General features: G+C 43.9%; 1 protein-coding gene across 1 annotated transcript in view; it reads left to right on the top strand.

Moving 5' to 3' along the window:
* The first annotated feature begins 872 nt into the window (after positions 1–872).
* The window catches only part of SMC3 (structural maintenance of chromosomes 3), a 57950-nt gene continuing 39209 nt past the window's right edge, over positions 873–19613 (top strand). The window contains exons 1-2 of the mRNA XM_074999198.1: positions 873–984; positions 13672–13747. Of these exons, the coding sequence (XP_074855299.1) occupies positions 970–984; positions 13672–13747 (91 nt within the window). The 5' untranslated portion in view covers positions 873–969. The remainder of the gene's footprint in view (positions 985–13671; positions 13748–19613) is intronic.

The raw sequence follows: 19613 nt of genomic DNA, 5'->3' as shown, positions 1-19613 counted from the left end.
CGGCAATCATACTTCATGTTTGTCAGACCTTCAGTTTAATCCTTACCGGATACAACAACCAGGAGTGCCTCTGTCTGCTTATTATTGACCCCATCCCCTTCCAGCATTTCCAGTGGGCCCTCACCAAGATAGCCGTTGCCTTGCCACTCCCTAGTGCCCCCTGGGAAAGGTCATATACAACCATAGCACTCGCTGGGGGACCCCTCCTACAGCCACCTATCCCCGCTCCACCTGATAGCATCCAATGGGGAAATGTGCATATCCAGCCACCCCACAGCATCCGCTGGGGCTCCCTCCCCAGAGCGCCCCGTGGGGAGACCCACACGCACAGCCACTCCCCTGCCACCCCTCCCCGGTGGGACCCACAGGCACAGCCTTTCCTCCATGACCCAACCCTGCAGCGCCCCCTGGGGGAACCCTCCCATACAGCCATTCCTCCGTGCCCCCCCAGGACCCCCAGGGGAACCCACATGCACAGCCATGCCTCCGCGCCCCCTCCCCCACAGCGCCACCTGGGGGAACCCGCCCACACTGCCCCGTTATCCGTCCCACTCCTCTCGGCTCCCCCCTACCGTGCTGCTTCCCCCGCTCCAGCCGCACTTGCCTTTGGCGCTCAATCCGCCCCCTAGTGGGCGAAACCACGTGTCGCAGCCGCGCGGGGGTGTGTGTGTGAGGAGCGGTACTAACTGTGTCCACTCGCTCGGTTCCCAGCGCCGGCCGGGGACGCAACACAGCCCGAGAGGTCTTAGTGAGCGGCCTCCCCTCCCCCGACGTTCGCTGCGCTGCCCCGGCAGCCTGGCCCTGTCTTCCCCGCCCCCCTCGCTGCAGGTCCCCAGTGGTCCGCGCCGAGGGAGGGGGGCGGTCCCGCCGCCATTTTGTTTGTGTGTGGGCCGAGGAGCGGGTCCGGCTGCTGCGGGGTGTGAGGCGGGCCCGGCGGGGGGGTAGCAGCCGCCCCCATCCCCCGGAGACATGTACATTAAACAGGTACGGCGCGGGCCGGGCCGGGGACAGGAGACTCCGCTGGGGCCCAGCGCGGCCCCGGCCTGGGGAGCCGCGTGCGGCGGGGCGCAGGCCTCATTCGGGTGAGCGGCTCTGAGGCCCCGTTCGGGGTTGGCGGCCGAGGAGGCTGGTGGCGCCTCCGGGTCCATTCCTTTGCCGGGTGCCAGAGCGCGCACGGTTCCTCTGGGGGGCGCCGCAGTGGTCACGTCCCCAGCCCTAGGCCCTGGGGTTGGCGGGAAGGGGGGGGCCGACAGCTGTACCCAGATCTTAGTTCTCTTCCCGTGAGCCCCCCCCCCCATGCCACCCCTGGGTAAGTAGCGATGGGGCGGGTGGTCGGTGGGGTCAGCTGTGGGAGACAGCGGGGGCGCCGGGCTGACAGGCTGGGGTAGGGGTGTCATTTACGGAGCTCACTTGCGTGTGTTGAGGGCGAAGGTTTCGTTGAGCGCTTCCCCGGGTCGGGTCGGGGCCGTTCCCCGAGTGGGTCTGGGGCCGATATTGACATCAGATGCTAGTGGGAGCTCAGTCGTTCTGGACTGTGAAGGCATACGGGTGACAAGCTCCGCGCTGAGCATGGCAACGAGGGGAGTCTTACCCACTGCCCCAGAGCGAAAGGCTCTGTGTGTGTCCCCTCCATTGCCCCGTGAAATCTTGATCCTGGAATTATTCCAGCTGCAGATTACTTGGTTGGTCCCTTTGACTGCAGCCAGTGTTCCTCAGGATTGAAGTTTTCACATTAATTTAAAAATAGCATAACTGAATGCCCTTATTAGAATACATTTTTCAAAACATGTTAGGCTAAGGTAAAAAGTCAGTTTTTACAGTACGTGCTACAGGTTGAACCTTTTCCCTCCCACATCTTTGGGACCTGACTTGTGTGGAATGAGGGGAAATTGCCCCACCCTGGGAGGTCAGTATTGTCTAGCACATTACCAACACTTCTACAGCTAACTGGGCTTTTGGAAGACATATGGGGGTAAATTATAGCTAAATAACAGCACAAAACACAGAGGCAGGACTGGTGGCTTTAAACAGATTTATGGGACCATGGGGAAACTTCGCCGCACCCATGATAAGTGATTGTCCAGCTAATTGAAATCATGCTGGATTATGGGTGTTGCAGATGAGGGAGTTCTGGATTAGGGAGGTCCAACGTGTAGCTACTAATTTTACTCATCTTTTTAAAAAAAGCAAAAAAACTCCTATGTATGCTTGTCATACCTAAAGTATTGTTATGAATTAAAAAAAGGCATTGTGTATTTGAGTGTAAGAGCACTGCTCTTATAAACCCAGGATTGTGAATTCAGTCCCGAAGGAGGCCTTTCAAGGTTCTGAGGCAGGTTAGATTTAAAACAAAAAAAAACCTGTCAGGGTGGTGTAGGTCCTGCTGTGAGTGCAGGGGACTGGATCTGATGACCTCTTGAGGTATTTTCCAGTTCTATGACATATTATCTCATTGGGAGTCTGGTGGTGTGCAGATTTGTTGGCCAAGAATTCCACTTGAGGGCTGTTAAGAGGTGCTGGAGCAATTGCTGATGTCAAATGTACCATTCAGGAGTGCAAGATAAACCCACTTCTTTCTGAAGAGTGTGTAGAGGTCTTTTCTGATTAAAATTGTCGGTTCTGATGAAAATTCTTCAGTCATTGCCACATCTCAAATCATCTTTTTTTGTGGGGGCAGGTGGAGCGGTGGAAAGGAGATGATTATCAGGCAAAATCAGCAAAGTCTGGAGTCCTAAGTGTCTAAAACCAAACTAATAGTTAATAAACTGATTGATTCTAACACAAGACTGCAGTTATTTAAATTGACGTTTTACCTGGCAACGAATGAAGATTGTAGGTCATAGACTTACGAAAAGTTTGGCTGGAAGGGACCTTGAGATGTTATCAAGTACAGCTCCCTGTGCTGAGACAGGACCAAGTAACCTAGATAATCCTTGACAAGTGTTTGTCCAGCTGTTTGTAATCTCCAGTACTCTCTTGGCAGTTTATTTCAGAGCTTAACTGTCTTTTTATGGTTTCTTCTTATTATCTAACCTAAATCTCTGTGTCTGCAAATAAAACCTATTACTGTTACTACTACTTTTACTTTTATTGGACATGGAGGACAGTTGATCCTTCCACTCTTCTTTGTAACATATTTGAAAACTTTTAACTCTGGTGTGTTTAGTTTTAAAACCTTTCCTCATAGGTCAGATTTTTCTAAATTATTATTTTTTTAAAAAAATTTTGTTGCTCTCTTCTCTGATTTGTTCACATCTTTCCTAAAGTGTGGTACTAAGAACTGGGCACAGTCCTCTAGCTGAGGCCTCATCTGGGCCAAGTAGAGCAGGACAGCTGCCCCAGGTCTTTTAAACACTTTTTTTTTTAAATATGAAACAGAATATTAGCCTTTTTTGCAACTGTATCACATAACTCATGTTCTGTTTGTACTTTCCTATAATCCCAGATCCTTTTCAGTGCACACTTGTAATGTTTTGCACTTCTTACAAAATTTTATCTTGTTGTTTTCACATCAGTTCTTGAATATGTCAAGATTGTTTTCAGAGGGGTAGCAGAGTTAGTCTGTATCTTCAAAAACAACAAGTCCTGTGGCACCTTATAGACTAATCTGATAGTCTATAAGGTGCCACAGGACGTCTTGTTTTTCAAGATTGTTTTGAATTCTGATCCTGTCTTGGAAAGGATCCTTCTATTTTATTGTCATTTGCAAATTTTGTAACCATACTCTCCACTCCATTTTATTCAAGTATCTACTACTTCTACTAGATTGACACACACACCCTGTGTCTGGGACCCTCCTATAGATACCTTCCCAGGTTGACAGCAGATCTTTAAAAGACCTTACTCAAAGAGTAGTTATCAACCAGTTGTGTAGCCTCTTATAATACTTTCATCTAAACCCCATTTCTCTTGTTTGCTCTTGAAAATAACATGTAGGGCAGGGTCAGAAGACTAACTGAAATCAAGATCTATCACACCTATTTCTTTTCTTCTGTCCACTAGGCCAGTACTCCTGTAAAAGAATATTTTATTTATCAGTCACCTTTAGAGCTGTTGACCATGAGGACCATTGATTAACTTGTTACCCTAGCAAAGGTAAATATGATATTCTCTTCTTTTTGAGAGGGCCCAAAAGATAGATAGTTCTAAGTGATTTCCTATCTGTTGTGTGAAGGTTCCATTTTGTTACCTCTTCTCATTTTGTGTGGGGCTGTTAATAAGGAAGTATTGGCTATGGTGTCTTAGTGCATGGGTGAAGCTGAGCTTGGTATTTCAACTTGGTTGATTGTGTCAGACGAGAGAGTGCCTTTGTGCCTAATAAAGAAGGAAGCCTCAATAAGGCTGGCTCTACACTAGAAAGTTTTGTCGACAGAAGGGCGACATAACTCAGGGAGCATCTACACACTTAAAGCATTCTATTGACAGTCGCAACAGAACTCCACATTTTCCTCAAGAACAACAAGAAGTCTTGTGGCACCTTATAAGCTAACAGATATTTTGGAGTATAAGCTTTTGTGGTCAAAGACCCACTTCATCGGATGCATTTTCATCTGATGAAGTGGGTCTTTGCCCATGAAAGCTTATGCTCCAAAATATGTTAGTCTGTAATGTGCCATAAGACTTCTTGTTGTTTTTGAAGCTACAGACTAACATGGCTACCTCTCTGATACTTGTCACATTTTCCTTGACAGTATTATCCCTCAAAAATTTGAGGCATAACAATCGCTTGACAACTGTCAACAAAAGTGCAGTGCAACTGCTTCTGTCAACAGAGAGGGCTTCTGGTTCCCCACAGCCCTTTTTGCAGAGCTGCCATTCCGCTTTCTGGCACCAGAGGGCAGTGCAGTCTGGCAGTTCTCTGTCGACGGAGCAAGTTGTGTGTAGATGCAATCTGTTGACAGAGGTTCTTTCGAGATTTCCCTGTCGACAGATGCTTCTAGTGTAGACATAGCCTGCGTGTATATTAACCCATAAAAAACTATATACTGGGCAATGGAATTAGAGGAAATGGTCAATATTGCATCATTTTTCTTGAATGAAGGGTATTCATTCTGTTTCCTGGCTTTGCAGTGTAGTGGTCTGATATCACTAATTTTTTCTGGATATCCTGATGATGAGATGTAGTTCCTAATAGTGATGTGTGATGTTTGTGCTCTGCAGATGAAGAATAAATTGCATCTGTGGGAGAGCTACGTATATGACTTCTGGTGAAGTTTTGGGTTTAACTGATAAGACCCTATATGTGTTGGGTCCAGTGTTCTCTCTAATTTTTTCTATTTGTGAGTAGAATAAATTTTATGTGCACCAAGGCATGTGCACATGTGCATCAGCAATAGAAACACATGCTGAAAGCTGTGGTTGACTGTGGGTGGTCTGCTGACCAGCTGGGTGGCACCTGAATCTCTCTTAGGCACCCACCAAGGTGCTCAACTTACAGGGAACCCTGTGCTGCATCCTGTCTGCCGTAGACGGTTGCGTCAGTTTGTGTGATATCAGTAGAGTTCTAATAAGCTGAAGTAACAAGCTGACAACATGCGAGTTAAAAATGAATTGTTTTCCACAAAGGGTCATTGTTTCATGAATTCAGCTCTACCTTCAGCTCTGCTGTGACAGAGCCTTTTTTTTTTTTAATAAAACTTTTAGGCCATTTCTACATGTGCCACTTTCTCCAAAAGTAGTATGCTAATAAATGGCCCAAAATATGCTAATGAGGCATGGGTGCAGATTTCCCGCACCTCATTAGCATACGGTCACATGATTTGGAGTCAGAAGACCCCTGGGGGCCGTGCTTCTCAACAGCATTTTGGAGTCCAGAAGAATGTCTTTTGGCCTCCAAATCATGTGACCTTATGCTAATGAGGTGTGGGAAATTTGCATATGTGCCTCATTAGCATATTTTGGTCCATTTATTAGCATGCCACTTTCGAAAGTGGCATGTGTAGAAACGGTCTTAAACACTGAATCAAGACATTCTTTCACTTTCCTGTCTTTTCAGTCCTTTGTTTTTGTTCATCTAGACTAAAGCTTTTGGGAGTTTAGGAGCATGTTCTTATATATGTTTGTACTGGTTGTGGCACAGTGGAGACTTCTAGGTGCTACTGGAATACATGAACTTTGCAACATTTATTATTTGTATTTTATCATGATTTTTCAGGGGCAGGAATTGAATGGAGCTTTTGTAGTAGAGGGAAATACTGTTTCGGTGTGTTGAGAGGAGATTTTTAGTGGTCTTAACCTAGAGAGGTTTTGTATGTTTTTAATGATTGTGCGTGTGGTGTCTTAAGTCTCAGAATAGATACTGTTTGTCATTTCTGAATAAACAGGTGGATGCTGGCGTCAGAATACTGGAAAGGAGGAAGCATACAAAATTCAACTGTTCAGAAATAGTTTTACTAGTGTAATCTTTCTTCCTTCAGCAATAAAAATATTAGCAGGAAAACAGTATTGATATTTAATAGTTCATCTGTTCTTCCTACCCATAGTTATGAGCAATTTGAGATATCATTACACTTTTTACAGTAACATGGCTTTCATTTGGGTGAAACAGAGGGAGGAAGAGGAAGACAGCATCACTACTGCATGTATTACAGGTATTCTCACTAAAAATCAGGCTGGAGAACTGTAAAAAAAAATTAAGTGGTTTCTGTAGTTTTCCTTTGTTTATCTCGCTTCATCTCAGTCTTCTATTAAGGAGACGTGTCCTTCTTCCAGGGGAGAGTTGAAGGGGTCTTAAGGTGGTGTCCCTAGCATCTGTTTTCCAGAATCTAAGGATGAGTGTCAGAGGATGGATCACTTGATTACTGGTTCTGTTCATTTTCTCTGAAGCGCCTAACATTGGCCACCATTGGAAGATAGGAGTCTGAGCTATATGGATCTTTGGTCTGGCCCACTATGGCCTTTCTTATGTTCATTTGCGATAGACATAGTCTCAAAAAATTAGCTGAGCTTTTCTGGGAGGCAGAGCTAGTTCTGAGATACAAACCTCTTGTGCACTGTTATACTTTATCTGATAAGATTAAAGTCTCTCCTACACGCCAGGATAAAACTGTGGAACTGATAGTATATTTGAGATTTGCAGTGCTGTTGTAGCTGTGCTTGTCTTAGAGTATTCAAGAGACAAAGTGGGCGATGTAATTCCTTTCACTTGGAGAAGTTGGTCCAGTAAACAGTAAGCAGTTTAATTACACAGAGCTCTCTTTTTAGATGTAGGCAAAGTACTCATAGGGCTGGTCTATACTGCTGCTTTAGTTGATGTAAGTTAACTTATGCCTCTGAGCTGTGGAAAAAATGGCATACCCCCCGAGCAGGTTGCTTACTTCAGCCTAATGCATGTCTACACCATCTATCCTGGTAGGGGAAGCTCTCCTGCTAACTTAGCTTCTCCCTCTTATGGATGTGGAGTATTGAAGTCGATGGGAGGATGCTCTCCCATCATCTTTTCATATTTTCACCAGACCCACTAAATGGATGTGTCTACATCAATTGCAGCCTTGATAATTTAATGGATCTGTGCAGACAAGCTCAGAGTGTTGCAGCTAAATCTAAGGTGGAACAGATTTTTTTTGGCATAAGCAGTTAACACATTTTGAGAGACTATTCATGATGAATGTAACAGCAATGAAGGGTGCTGTGGCACCTTATAGACTAACAGAAAAGTTTTGAGCATGAGCTTTCGTGAGCACAGACTCACTTCATCAGATGCTTCCCCCCCCCCCCAGATGCTGGTCTTGGAAATCTGCAGGGCCAGTTATAAATAAGCCAGAGCAAGGGTGGGGATAACAAGGTTAGCTCAGTCAGCAAGGGTCAGGCTTACTACCAGCAGTTGATCTGGAGGTGTGAACACCAATGGAGGGGAAGCTATGCCTCCAGCTTCCATCCCAGACACACCACACGATCCATTGTTTACAGCCAAGCACTAAGATATAACCGCATTTGCTCCAACCCCTCTGACAGAGACAAACACCTACAGGATCTCTACCAAGCATTCTTGAAACTGCAGTACCCACCTGAGGAAGTGAAAAAACAGATCAGCAAAGCCAGACGTGTGCCATGAAGCCTCTTACTACAGGACAAGCCCAAGAGAGAAACCAACAGAACACCACTAGCCATCACCTACAGTCCTCAGCTAAAACCTCTACAGCGCATCATCAGGGATTTACAACCCATCCTGGACAATGATCCCCCACTTTCACACGCCTTGGGAGGCAGACCAGTCCTTGCCCACAGACAACCTGAAGCAAATCCTAACCAGCAACTATACACCGCACCACAGTCACTCTAACTCAGGGACCCATCCATGCAACAAACCTCGTTGCCAGCTCTGCCCACATATCTACACCAGCAACACCATTACAGGACCTAACCAGATCAGCCACAGCATCGTGGGTTCATTCAGCTGCATATCTACCAATATAATTTATGCCATCGTGTGCCAGCAATGCCCCTCTGCTATATACATTGGACAAACTGGACAGTCTCTACGTAAAAGAATAAACGCACACAAATCAGACACCAGAAATGGCAGTATACAAAAACCCGTAGGAGAGCACTTCAATCTCCCAGGCCACACAGTAGCAGACTTAAAAGTAGCTATCCTACAGCAAAGAAATTTCAGGACCAGACTCCAAAGAGAAATTTCTGAGCTACAATTCATCTGCAAATTCGACGCCCTCAGCTCAGGCTTAAACAGAGACTGCGAATGGCTGGCTAAATACAAAAGCAGCTTCCCCTCCCTTGGTGTTCACACCTCCAGATTAACTGCTCATAGTAAGCCTCACCCTTGCTGACTGAACTAACCTTGTTATCCCTACCCTTGCTCTGGCTTATTTGTACCTGGCCCTGCAGATTTCCAAGACCAGCATCTGATGAAGTGAGTCTGTGCTCACAAAACCTCGTGCTCAAAACTTTTCTGTTAGTCTATAAGGTGCCACAGGACCCTTCATTGCTGTTACAGATCCAGACTAACACGGCTACCCCTCCAATACTACTCATGATGAATGTCAGTCATCTACAGCCCGGCCCTGAGAGAGCACAGCATAAGCTCAAAGGAGAGAGTCTGCAGTGCACATTGTAACACACTTAAAAAAACAAGGACATTCCACCAGAAAAGTAGATTGCATCATGGAATAGACCACTCAAATTCCCAAAGTGAACTTGCTTTAGTACAAGAGAAGACAGTCCTTGGACAGAATACTCCTAGTTGTCTCTGTCACCCTATGCTAGAATCCATACTGGTTATCATTAAGCTATTACAACTCAAATTTGATGAGGTGTGTGTGCATCCTGTAAAAAATCTTTCTCGAAACCTCTTGGGCTTTAAGGTCCATGAGAACTATACATTTATCACAAGATGCCTATCGCATATAGTCGGTGCACTTAATGCCCCAATAGAAAAAGAACACAAAAGCTCCATATCACCCATGAGCAAAAGTTTTTTCACAAAATGATCACTCCACATCTGATCTCTCCTGTACATAATCTTCAGAAGATGAGCCTGGACGGTTAAATTCATAACTCTCTGGTAGACTCTTGCATGATAAATAGTAACAGAGGTAGCCGTGTTAGTATGTATCTTAACAAAACAAAAAAGCAGTCATGTAGCACTTTAAAGACTAACAGTCAGATCTGAAGAAGTGGGTCTGCCCCACAAAAGTTCATCACCTAATAAATTATTTTGTTAGTCTTTAAAGTGCTACATGACTGCTTCTTTTTGTCTTGGTAGACACCAAAAAATCACGGTCTTATTACTATAATCAGTCAATTTACCACCTATGATTTCCAGGTGTTAAAAGGCCACTTCACCCTGAACAATCTTTTAGAGTATATGTTAATTACATGTGCTAAACAATCTGAGTAAATTCCCCAGACCTAATGAACTGTTCTGGGCAGCTCTAAAGCTTTTTTCTTTCACCCAGAGGAGTTGGTCCAATAAAAGAGATTATATTTTCCAAGTGGAAGCAGTAATATTCAGTGATTAAACTGTAGGTATTAGTCTTATTGTTAATCCTCTCTCATTCACCCACCTCCTTCCCAGTGATAATCAAATCGTAAAAGTTGTTGCTGGAAACCTTGGCCTGTGCATGGGTCTTAGACAGGTTCTTCTGCAGTAGAAATGGCTCTTGGGGGCCCTAGCAAGTGGTGACTGGTAATCAAGAAGGTGTGGTCCTCACAAGAGGTCACTGGGAGCCCATCTTCCTCTTAAATGGGCAAGGTCAGTGTTAACCGTGTAGCCTAGTTGGTCTTTGCACCAGCAGTGAGGAAGATTCTGTACTCCCATTAGGCTGTCCCACCACACTGACCTGAGGGCAAATATTTCCCATCAGTGATGATCCCAGTGGATGGGTACTGCTTGCTAGGCCAAGAAATACCTGGCAGAACAGGAAAGCAGGAGAAACAAAGTGTTGGTATGAGGGCTTCACAGGGGGTGGGCAGACAGGTGGGGGTAACGTATTTAGGCTAGGAGCTGTGCAGGAGCAGCAGACTCAGTCAGTTGGTAAAGAAGCCGCTATGCTTCTTGTGCCAGTTGTAGGTAGTCCATCGTATCCAACGATGATGTCTTGAGCTTGCACAGGCTCATCAGTTGTGGATTTGCATGTGGCTGAGGAGTCCAAGCTTTGCATGGCATGGGCATTCACAGTGGGGGGCCAGGGAGTTGGCCTGGCTCTGTTGGTGCGGCTGCTGCTGTTGCATTCTTCCTCTCTCAAACATCAATGAGGTGTATGTGTTGCTGCTCTTCAAATTTGTCATACGTGTGTTCAACGAGAGCACACCAGCCTGTTCGGTCTTATGCATGCTGCTCTAGCTGATTTGGTTTTAAACCAGCATGAGCAATGTTGGCCATCACATAGTCTTTATACTACTTGCGAAGCCTACCTTGATTCTTTTTGCTTTGGGAGAGTTCACCCTAGAGTAGTTGCTTAGGGATTCCTGACTCCTCCATTTGTATGAGGTGCCCTGTCCAGCGAAGCTGGGCTTTCAGAATCATGGCTTGGATGTGCGTTGTTCCTGCTGTGTCCAGGACTTCCAGGTTCAAAACTCTGTCCTGCCATCGAATGTGCAGTATTGACCTCAGGTTGTGTGTGTGGAAGCGCTCCAGCAGTTTTATATGTTTTCTGTACCAGATCCAGGTTCCACAGCCATACAGGAGACTGGTCAGGACTACAGCCTTGTACGCTTTCAGTTTAGTGGACTGTCAGATATTGTGCTGATTCAACACTTGCGCTCTCAGATGTCCTAGTGCCCGGCTGGCCTGGCAGATTCTGGCATTGATTTCTTTGTCAAAGGAGCCGTTATTGGCTGTCACACTGCCAAGGTACTTGAACTCCTCTACTGTTTTTAACTCTGTTCCTTCAATAAAGACTGAAGCGGGGAGAGCAGCAGATCCTGGAGAAGGTTGAAACAGTACCTCAGTCTTTTCTAGGCTGATGGTCAAACCAAAGAGGCAAGTGGCATCAGCAAACTTGTTGACAATGAGCTAGAGATCAGATTCCTTGTGTGCCATAAGTGTACGGTCATCAGCAAAAAGGGCTTCAAGGATGAGCCTCTCGAGTGTCTTGGTTTTAGCATTCAGACAACCAAGGTCAAAAAGTGACCCATCAAGTCTGTAGTTTATGTAGACTCCAGGGTCTCTAACTGTGTGGCTGAGGATGCATGTGAAAAAGAGGTTGAATAACACTGGAACCAGCATGCACCCTTGCTTCACAACATTGGATATCTCAAATGGATCTGAGGACTCACCATTTGGAAGAACAGAGCCAGTCATATCGTGGAACAGGTGTATGAAGTTAATGAATCTTCTTGGGCAGCCAAGTTTTGACAGGATAATCCACAGGGCTTCTCTGTTGATGGTGTCAAAACTCCTTGGTCAGGTATACAAAGATAGCGTACAGATCCAAGTTCTGCTCTATGCGCTTTTCCTGGACCTGACGAACAGCAAAGATCATGTCGGTGCTGTGGCCTGGGCGAAAACCACACTGTGCCTCTGGTAGGTTCTCCTCTGAGATGCTGGTGATCAGATGGTTGAGGATGACTTGAGCCAAGATCTTCCCAGCAGTACAGAGAAGGGAGATGCCCTGGTAATTTCCACAGTCAGCTTTGTTGCCCTTGTTCTTGAAGAGTGAGATGATTGTGGCATCCTTAAAGTCTTTGGGCATGTCGTCTTCTTCCCAGATGCTGATCAAAGTGTTGTAGAAGGCTTCAAGTGACACTGGTCTTGCCACTTTGAAAATTTCAGCAGGGATACCGTCCATCCCAGGGGCTTTGCCAGAGCTGGTCTGGCTGATTGCCTTTTTGACCTCATCCATTACAGGGGGAAAGTCAAGACTGTCTATTGTGGGTTTCTGAGGGATCTGGTCTAGGGCCAGAAGGTCGACAATGGAGGGCCTGTTGAGAAGGTTGCTGAAGTGCTCTCTCCACCTATTGTTGATGCTGTTTTTCTCCCTGAGAAGGGTCATGCCATCTGCAGACAGGAGAGGTATAGTACTTGTCTTTGAAGGTCCATATGTAGCTTTGATAGCGCTGAAGAACATCTTGGAGTGAGTGGAGAGAGTTTAATTGCAGGGATGACTTGCACATAGGTCAGTGCTACATCAGGACAAAGATCTTTTCCGTGCCTGGAAAATAGGTGAACTACTCTTAGCACTATGTAAATAATGAGCAGTAGTTTAACCTTTCTGTGAAAATCTATAATGTGAATTAGGGATGAGGAACTGGCAGGCTGGATATGGCCCAAGAGGCTTGGGGCTCCCCACCCCTTCTACAGTGGACAAGCTGACATTGGTATTCTAGCCAAGCATGGGGGTGAGCGAAACCTCGGATTCCTCCCTCCCCACCACACTTGTGGCTGGAGTGCCAACGTCAACCTGCCGTGCTGTGGGAGGGTGGGGAGCACTGAGCCTTGCAGGCCAGATCTAGGCAACCACCAGGGTGTATTCAGCCCATGGGCTCTGCCTTGCAGTGGGGAAGAAGCAGCTTTGGGCATAGTTGTGCAGGGAAGCTCTGTCCCTGTGCTTGCTTGCAAGGTCCACTCCATCACTCCCAGTGGCTGGGAAATGTGGCCAATGGGAGTGGAGGGGGGCAGTGCCTGCAAGTGCAGGGCCACATGAAGCCATTTGTACTCCCATCCTCCTGGGAGCTGCACCTGGTCAGTACCCCAGTCCTCTGGCACTGCCTCCCCATCCCAGAGTTTGCTCTGGCTCTCTTCCGTACTGCCCACCTTCTTAGACCCTGTACTCCCACCCTTCCCACTTCTACACCTTATTGCCTCCCCAGATCTTTACCAGATCTTTATATTCTTTCTCTTTATTTAATTTATGTTGCTTTATCCTGTGACAACAAGGCTAAATTTATTTGAATAGGTTTTTATTTGTTACGCTTTTACCTAGATGTGGACAAATATAACTTCTCTGATAGCAAAAAAGGTACTCATAACTGCTGTTTGGGGTGAGAAAAAAATTAAATCTTAACCCTTAATTTGTTAAAAAGAAGTTGGAGCTGAACTGTAGGACTAGAGAGGAAAAATGTATTATGATTTAAAAGAAATAGAAACTTATTCATTTGAGCTCACATTTGAGTTACAAATGTGAAATCTTGTACCTATTTTAAAACTACTAGCTTAATTTCATTGATTTTTTTTTTTTAAAAAAAAGTTTCTTTAACCTGTTTACCTATCAGGTCATCATCCAGGGATTTCGAAGCTACAGAGATCAGACTATTGTCGATCCTTTCAGTTCAAAACACAACGTCATTGGTAAGTTCTTGTATACATGTTACAGAGTAGATAAACATTGCCTTGTTATTTTGACAGATGTATTTAAATGATCTTAAATATTGATAACCCTTCAGATTTCAGAGGTAATTTTGTCTATATTGACTAAATTTGAACCTGCTCTCCAGTAACGTCAGTGATCCTTTGTCCTTGCAACAAATAGAATTACGGTTTGCAGATAACTTAATTTTAACTTGTGCCATAATGACCATTTGTTAATTGCTAAACTTGCAATGAGGTGTAGATGGACCCTAATTAGTGAAGTTCCACGCAGACTTAGGATTTCACCTGCACAGTTTGTTATAGGACTGGGGCTGCAGAGTCATTGAATGGTATCTCATGAATTATGTTCTAGATGCCAAATAACACCTCCTAATAGCCAGATTAAACTATTTTGAATGCTGCTACATATTCTGTCATTTAAAGTTAACAAATTTGAAAGCAAAAGTAAAAATATTGAGTAGTAATGTTGTCAAATGGCATTTGATGGTTCAAGTTAGTATATTTTTAATATGCAAAATCTAGCAGAAATGAGCAGGTGGCAGTTTAATTGAACATGTAAAGGGTGAATACATATGTACACCATGTAAAAATATCCTTAAGAACTGCATATATTGTATCTAATTATAAAAGAGGGGTCATTATAATACCATTTGCTCTTAGCAAACATTTATGGTACCATCTGTCCTCAAAAATTAGGAAAATAAACTTATTTTGATTGTTTCCAGCTTGTGACTAAAATATAATTCCTTGCAACAGATTATTGAACAATGCTAGTTTAAAATTCCCAATCAAACTGCATTCTTAAGTGTTTACATTTAGTTATATAAATTGTGACCTGATTGTCAAGTATTATAGTTTAGTTTTATTATGTAACCAGTCACTTCTACTGAATGATTGATCATTTATATTAGTTTAACCCCTCAGTTATTTCAAAGTAAAACTTCCAAAGCTTATTTGTCCCTTTTGCATTTGGAATGTTTTGACTTGGTTAGGTTGTAAAATATGAGGCTGTCTCCCTGCTTGAACTTGATCAGAAAATTTTTGTTGTTCATGGGTGCTTTTAAAAAAAAAAATGGTTCAGGTTTTGTAACAGCAAGTGGAAGTGTAAATGCTGCTTTGTCAATGGGAGCACTCTGCTGTTAACAAAGCAATACCCTCTTGCAAGGGTTTGGAAGTATTTTGTTGACAAAAGTGACAACAGATAGCATTCACACGTGCTGATTTTTAGTGACTGGGCAGTGTTGTCATAGCTTTGTCACTAAAAGCTGCATAGTATAGACAAACTGTGTTGGCTTACATTTCCTTTTGTTGCTACTTAAATGGGAATGTGTGGTCCTCCCAGAGTTATATCATAGAATACTAGGACTGGAAGGAACCTTGAGAGGCCATCGAGTCCAGCCCCCTGCCCTAATGGCTGGACCAAGTACTGTCTAAACCATCCCTGATAGAAATCTATCTAACCTGTTCTTAAATATCTCTAGCAATGGAGATTCCACAACCTCCCTTGGCAATTTATTCCACTGTTTGACCACCCTGACAGTTAGGAACTTTTTCCTAATGTCCAACCTAAACCTCCCTTGCTGCAGTTTAAGCCTGTTGCCTCTTGCTCTAGCCTCAGAGGCCAAAAAGAAGTTTTCTCCCTCCTCCTTATGACACCCTTTTAGACACCTGAAAACCGCTATCATGTCGCCCCTCAATCTTCTCTTTTCCAAGCTAAACAAGCCCAATTCTTTCAGCCTTTCTTCATAGGTCACATTCTCTAGACCTTCAGTCATGCTTGTCGCTCTTTTCTGGACCCTCTCTAATTTCTCCACATCTTTCTTGAACTGCGGTGCCCAGAACTGGACACAATACTCCAGCTGAGGCCTAACCAGCACAGAGTAGAGCAGAAGAATGACTTCTCGTGTCTTGTTCACAACACACCTGTTAATGCATCCCAGAATCACGTTTGCTTTTTTTGCAACAGCATCACACTGTTGACTCATACTTAGCTTGTGGTCCACTATAACCCCTAGCTCCCTTTCTGCTGTAGTCATTCCTAGACATTCTCTCCCCATTCTGTATGTGTGAAACTGATTGTTCCTTCCCAAGTGGAGCACTTTGCATTTGTCCTTATTAAACTTCATCCTGTTTACTTCAGTCCATTTCTCCAATTTATCCAGATCATTTTGAATTATGACCCTATCCACCAAAGCAGTTGCAGCCCCTCCCAGCTTGGTATCATCTGCAAACATAATAAGCGTACTTTCTATGCCAATATCTAAATAGTTGATGAAGATATTAAACAGAACTGGTCCTAAAACAGACCCCTGCGGAATCCCGCTTGTTATACTTTTCCAGCAGGATTGAGAGCCATGAAGAACTACTCTTTGAGTACAGTTAGCCAGCCAGTTATGCACCCACCTTATAGTAGCCTCATCTAAATTGTATTTGCCTAGTTTTTTTTAATAAGACTACATCGTGCGAGACCATATCAATAAGAACATAACATAAGAATGGCCATACTGGGTCAGACCAAAGGTCCATCCAGCCCAGCATCCCATCTGCCGACGGTGGCCAATGCCAGGTGCCCCAGAGAAGGTGAACAGAAGACAATGATCAAGTGATTTATCTCCTGCCATCCATCTCCTGCCCTTGTTCTGAAGGCTAGGGCACCATACTTTATCCCTGGCTAATAGCCATTTATGGACCTAACCTGCAAAAATTTATCAAGCTCTTTTTTAAACCCTAATAGAGTCCTGGCCTTCACAGCCTCCTCGGGCAAGGAGTTCCACAGGTTGACTGTGCGCTCTGTGAAGAAAAATTTCCTTTTATTAGTTTTGAACCTACTACCCATCAATTTCATTTGGTGTCCCCTAGTTCTTGTGTTATGGGAAAAGGTAAATAATTTTTCTATATTCACTTTCTCCACACCATTCATGATTTTATATACCTCTATCATATCGCCCCTCAATCGCCTCTTTTCCAAACTGAAAAGTCCCAGTCTCTCTAGCCTCTCCCCATATGGGACCCGTTCCAAGCCCCTAATCATCTTAGTCGCCCTTTTCTGAACCTTTTCTAATGCCAATATATCTTTTTTGAGGTGAGGAGACCATATCTGCACGCAGTACTCAAGATGTGGGCGTACCATAGTTTTATATAGGGGAAGTATGATATCTTTTGTCTTATTATCGATCCCTTTTTTAATAATTCCTAACATCCTATTTGCCTTACTAACTGCCGCTGCACACTGCGTGGATGTCTTCAGAGAACTATCCACTATAACTCCAAGATCCCTTTCCTGATCTGTCGTAGCTAAATTTGACCCCATCATGTAGTACGTGTAATTTGGGTTATTTTTTCCAACATGCATTACCTTACACTTACCCACATTAAATTTCATTTGCCATTTTGCTGCCAAATCACTCAGTTTGCTGAGATCTTTTTGTAGTTCTTCACAATCTGTTTTGGTTTTGATTGTCCTGAACAACTTGGTGTCATCTGCAAACTTTGCCACCTCACTGCTTACCTCATTTTCTAGATCATTGATGAACAAGTTGAACAGGATCGGTCCCAGGACTGACCCCTGGGGAACACCACTAGTTACCCTCCTCCATTGTGAAAATTTACCATTTATTCCCACCCTTTGTTTTCTGTCTTTTAACCAATTCCCGATCCATGAAAGGATCTTTCCTCCTATCCCATGACCACCTAATTTACATAAAAGCCTTTGGTGTGGGACCGTGTCAAAGGCTTTCTGGAAATCTAGGTATATTATGTCCACTGGGTGCCCCTTGTCCGCATGTTTATTAACCCCTTCAAAGAATTCTAATAGATTAGTTAGACACGACTTCCCTCTGCAAAAACCATGCTGACTTTTGCCCAACAATTCGTGCTCCTCTACGTGCCTTGCAATTTTATTCTTTACTAGTGTTTCTACTAATTTGCCTGGTACTGATGTTAAACTTATCGGTCTATAATTGCCAGGGTCTCCTCTAGAGCCTTTTTTAAATATTGGCGTTATATTGGCCGTCTTCCAGTCATTTGGTACCAAAGTGGATTTAAAGGATAGGTTACAAACCACTGTTAATAACTCCGCAATTTCACATTTGAGTTCTTTCAGAACCCTTGGGTGAATACCGTCTGGTCCTGGGGACTTGTTACTATTCAGCTTATCAATTAACTCCAAAACCTCCTCTAATGTCACTTCAATCTGAGTGAGTTCCTCAGATTTGTCACCTAAAAAAATGCTTTACTAAAGTCTAGGTATACCGCATCTACCACTTCTCCCCTACCCACAAGGCTCATTATCCTATCAAAGAAAGCTATCAGATTGGTTTGACATGATTTGTTCTTTACAAATCCATGCTGGCTCTTCCTTATTACCTTACCACCTTCCAAGTGCTTGCAGATGATTAATTACCTGCTGCATTATCTTTCCTGGCACAGAAGTTAAGCTGACTGGCCTGTAGTTTCCTGGGTTGTTGTTATTCCTCTTTTTATAGATGGGCACTGTATTTGCCCTTTTCCAGTTTTCTGGAATCTTTCCTGTCTCCCATGATTCTCCAAAGATGATATGTAAAGGCTCAGATACCTCCTCTATCAGCTCCTTGAGTATTATAGGGTGCATTTCATCAGGCCCTGGTGACTTGCAGACATCTAATTTTTCTAAGTGATTTTTAACTTGTTCTTTTTTTATTTCAACTTCTAACCCTACCACTTTCCCACTAGCATTCACTATGTTAGGCATTTCTTCATCAGACTTCTCAGTGAAGACCAAAACAAAGAAGTCATTAAGCGTTTCTGCCATTTTGAAGTTCCCTGTTACAGTTTCTCTCTCCTCACTGAGCAATGGCCCTACCCTGTCCCTGGTCTTCCTCTTGTTTCTGATATATTTATAAAAAAGCCTTCTTGTTTCCCTTTATGCCTGTAGCTAGTTTGGGCTCATTTTGTGCCTTAGCCTTTCTAATCTTGTTCCTGCATTCTTGTGTTGTTTGCCTATATTCATCCTTTGTAATTTGTCCTTGTTTCCGTTTTTTATGAGATTACTTTTTTATTTTGAGATCGTGCATGATCTCCTGGTTAAGCCAAGTCAGTCTTTTGCCATATTTTCTATCTTTCCTACACAGCGAGAGAGCTTACTTTTGGGCCTTTGAAAAACTGGCAACTCTCCTCAGCTGTTTTTCCCCTCAGTTTTGCTTCCCATGGGACCTTGCCTACCAGATCTCCGTTTACCAAAATCTGCCCTCCTGAAATCCATTACCTCTATTTTGCTGTTTTCCTTTCTACCCTTCCTTAGAATTGTGAACTGTATGTTTTCACGAAAAAATAAAGGAGAGTCCATCTGCAAAAGGACTGGCTGCCCCGGGCAGCCAGTCTTGGTGGCTAGGACCACAGAGTCGGGTTCATCATGCTATAGTGCTAAAAATGTAGTTTTTTTTCCATCAGTCTGGTCTAGATCTCTATAACTCATCTTGTTTAATTATTGAGAGATTCTAGGTTTTTGGGGTTTTTTTTTGTTTTGTTTTTTAATTTCAGTAGGTTCTCTGGTTTGTTTGTTCTTTGTTTGTCGTCAAATTTTAGGGTTATGTAACAAAAGCACCACATTAATTGAAATGTCATCAGGAAAGGTCCTGTAACCAAACTGTAACTGTGGGTGAGAATGGAAGTATACTAGCATAGTTGTGTGGAATGTAACAGCACCTGATCCTGTCTTGTACATCTTGAGCCTTACTTCACTGAGGCCCTTGCTACAATATCCCTCCCTTTCGGAAGGGGCATGTAAATTATAGCCATTTGAAAATGCAAATGAGGCACTGATATGAATATTCAGGGACTCGCATAATAGCAGCCACTCGGCCCATTG

Source organism: Carettochelys insculpta, chromosome 7 (assembly GCF_033958435.1).
Source record: "Carettochelys insculpta isolate YL-2023 chromosome 7, ASM3395843v1, whole genome shotgun sequence".
Classification (NCBI taxonomy): Eukaryota; Metazoa; Chordata; order Testudines; family Carettochelyidae; genus Carettochelys; species Carettochelys insculpta.
This window is presented reverse-complemented; position numbering and strand designations above follow the sequence as displayed.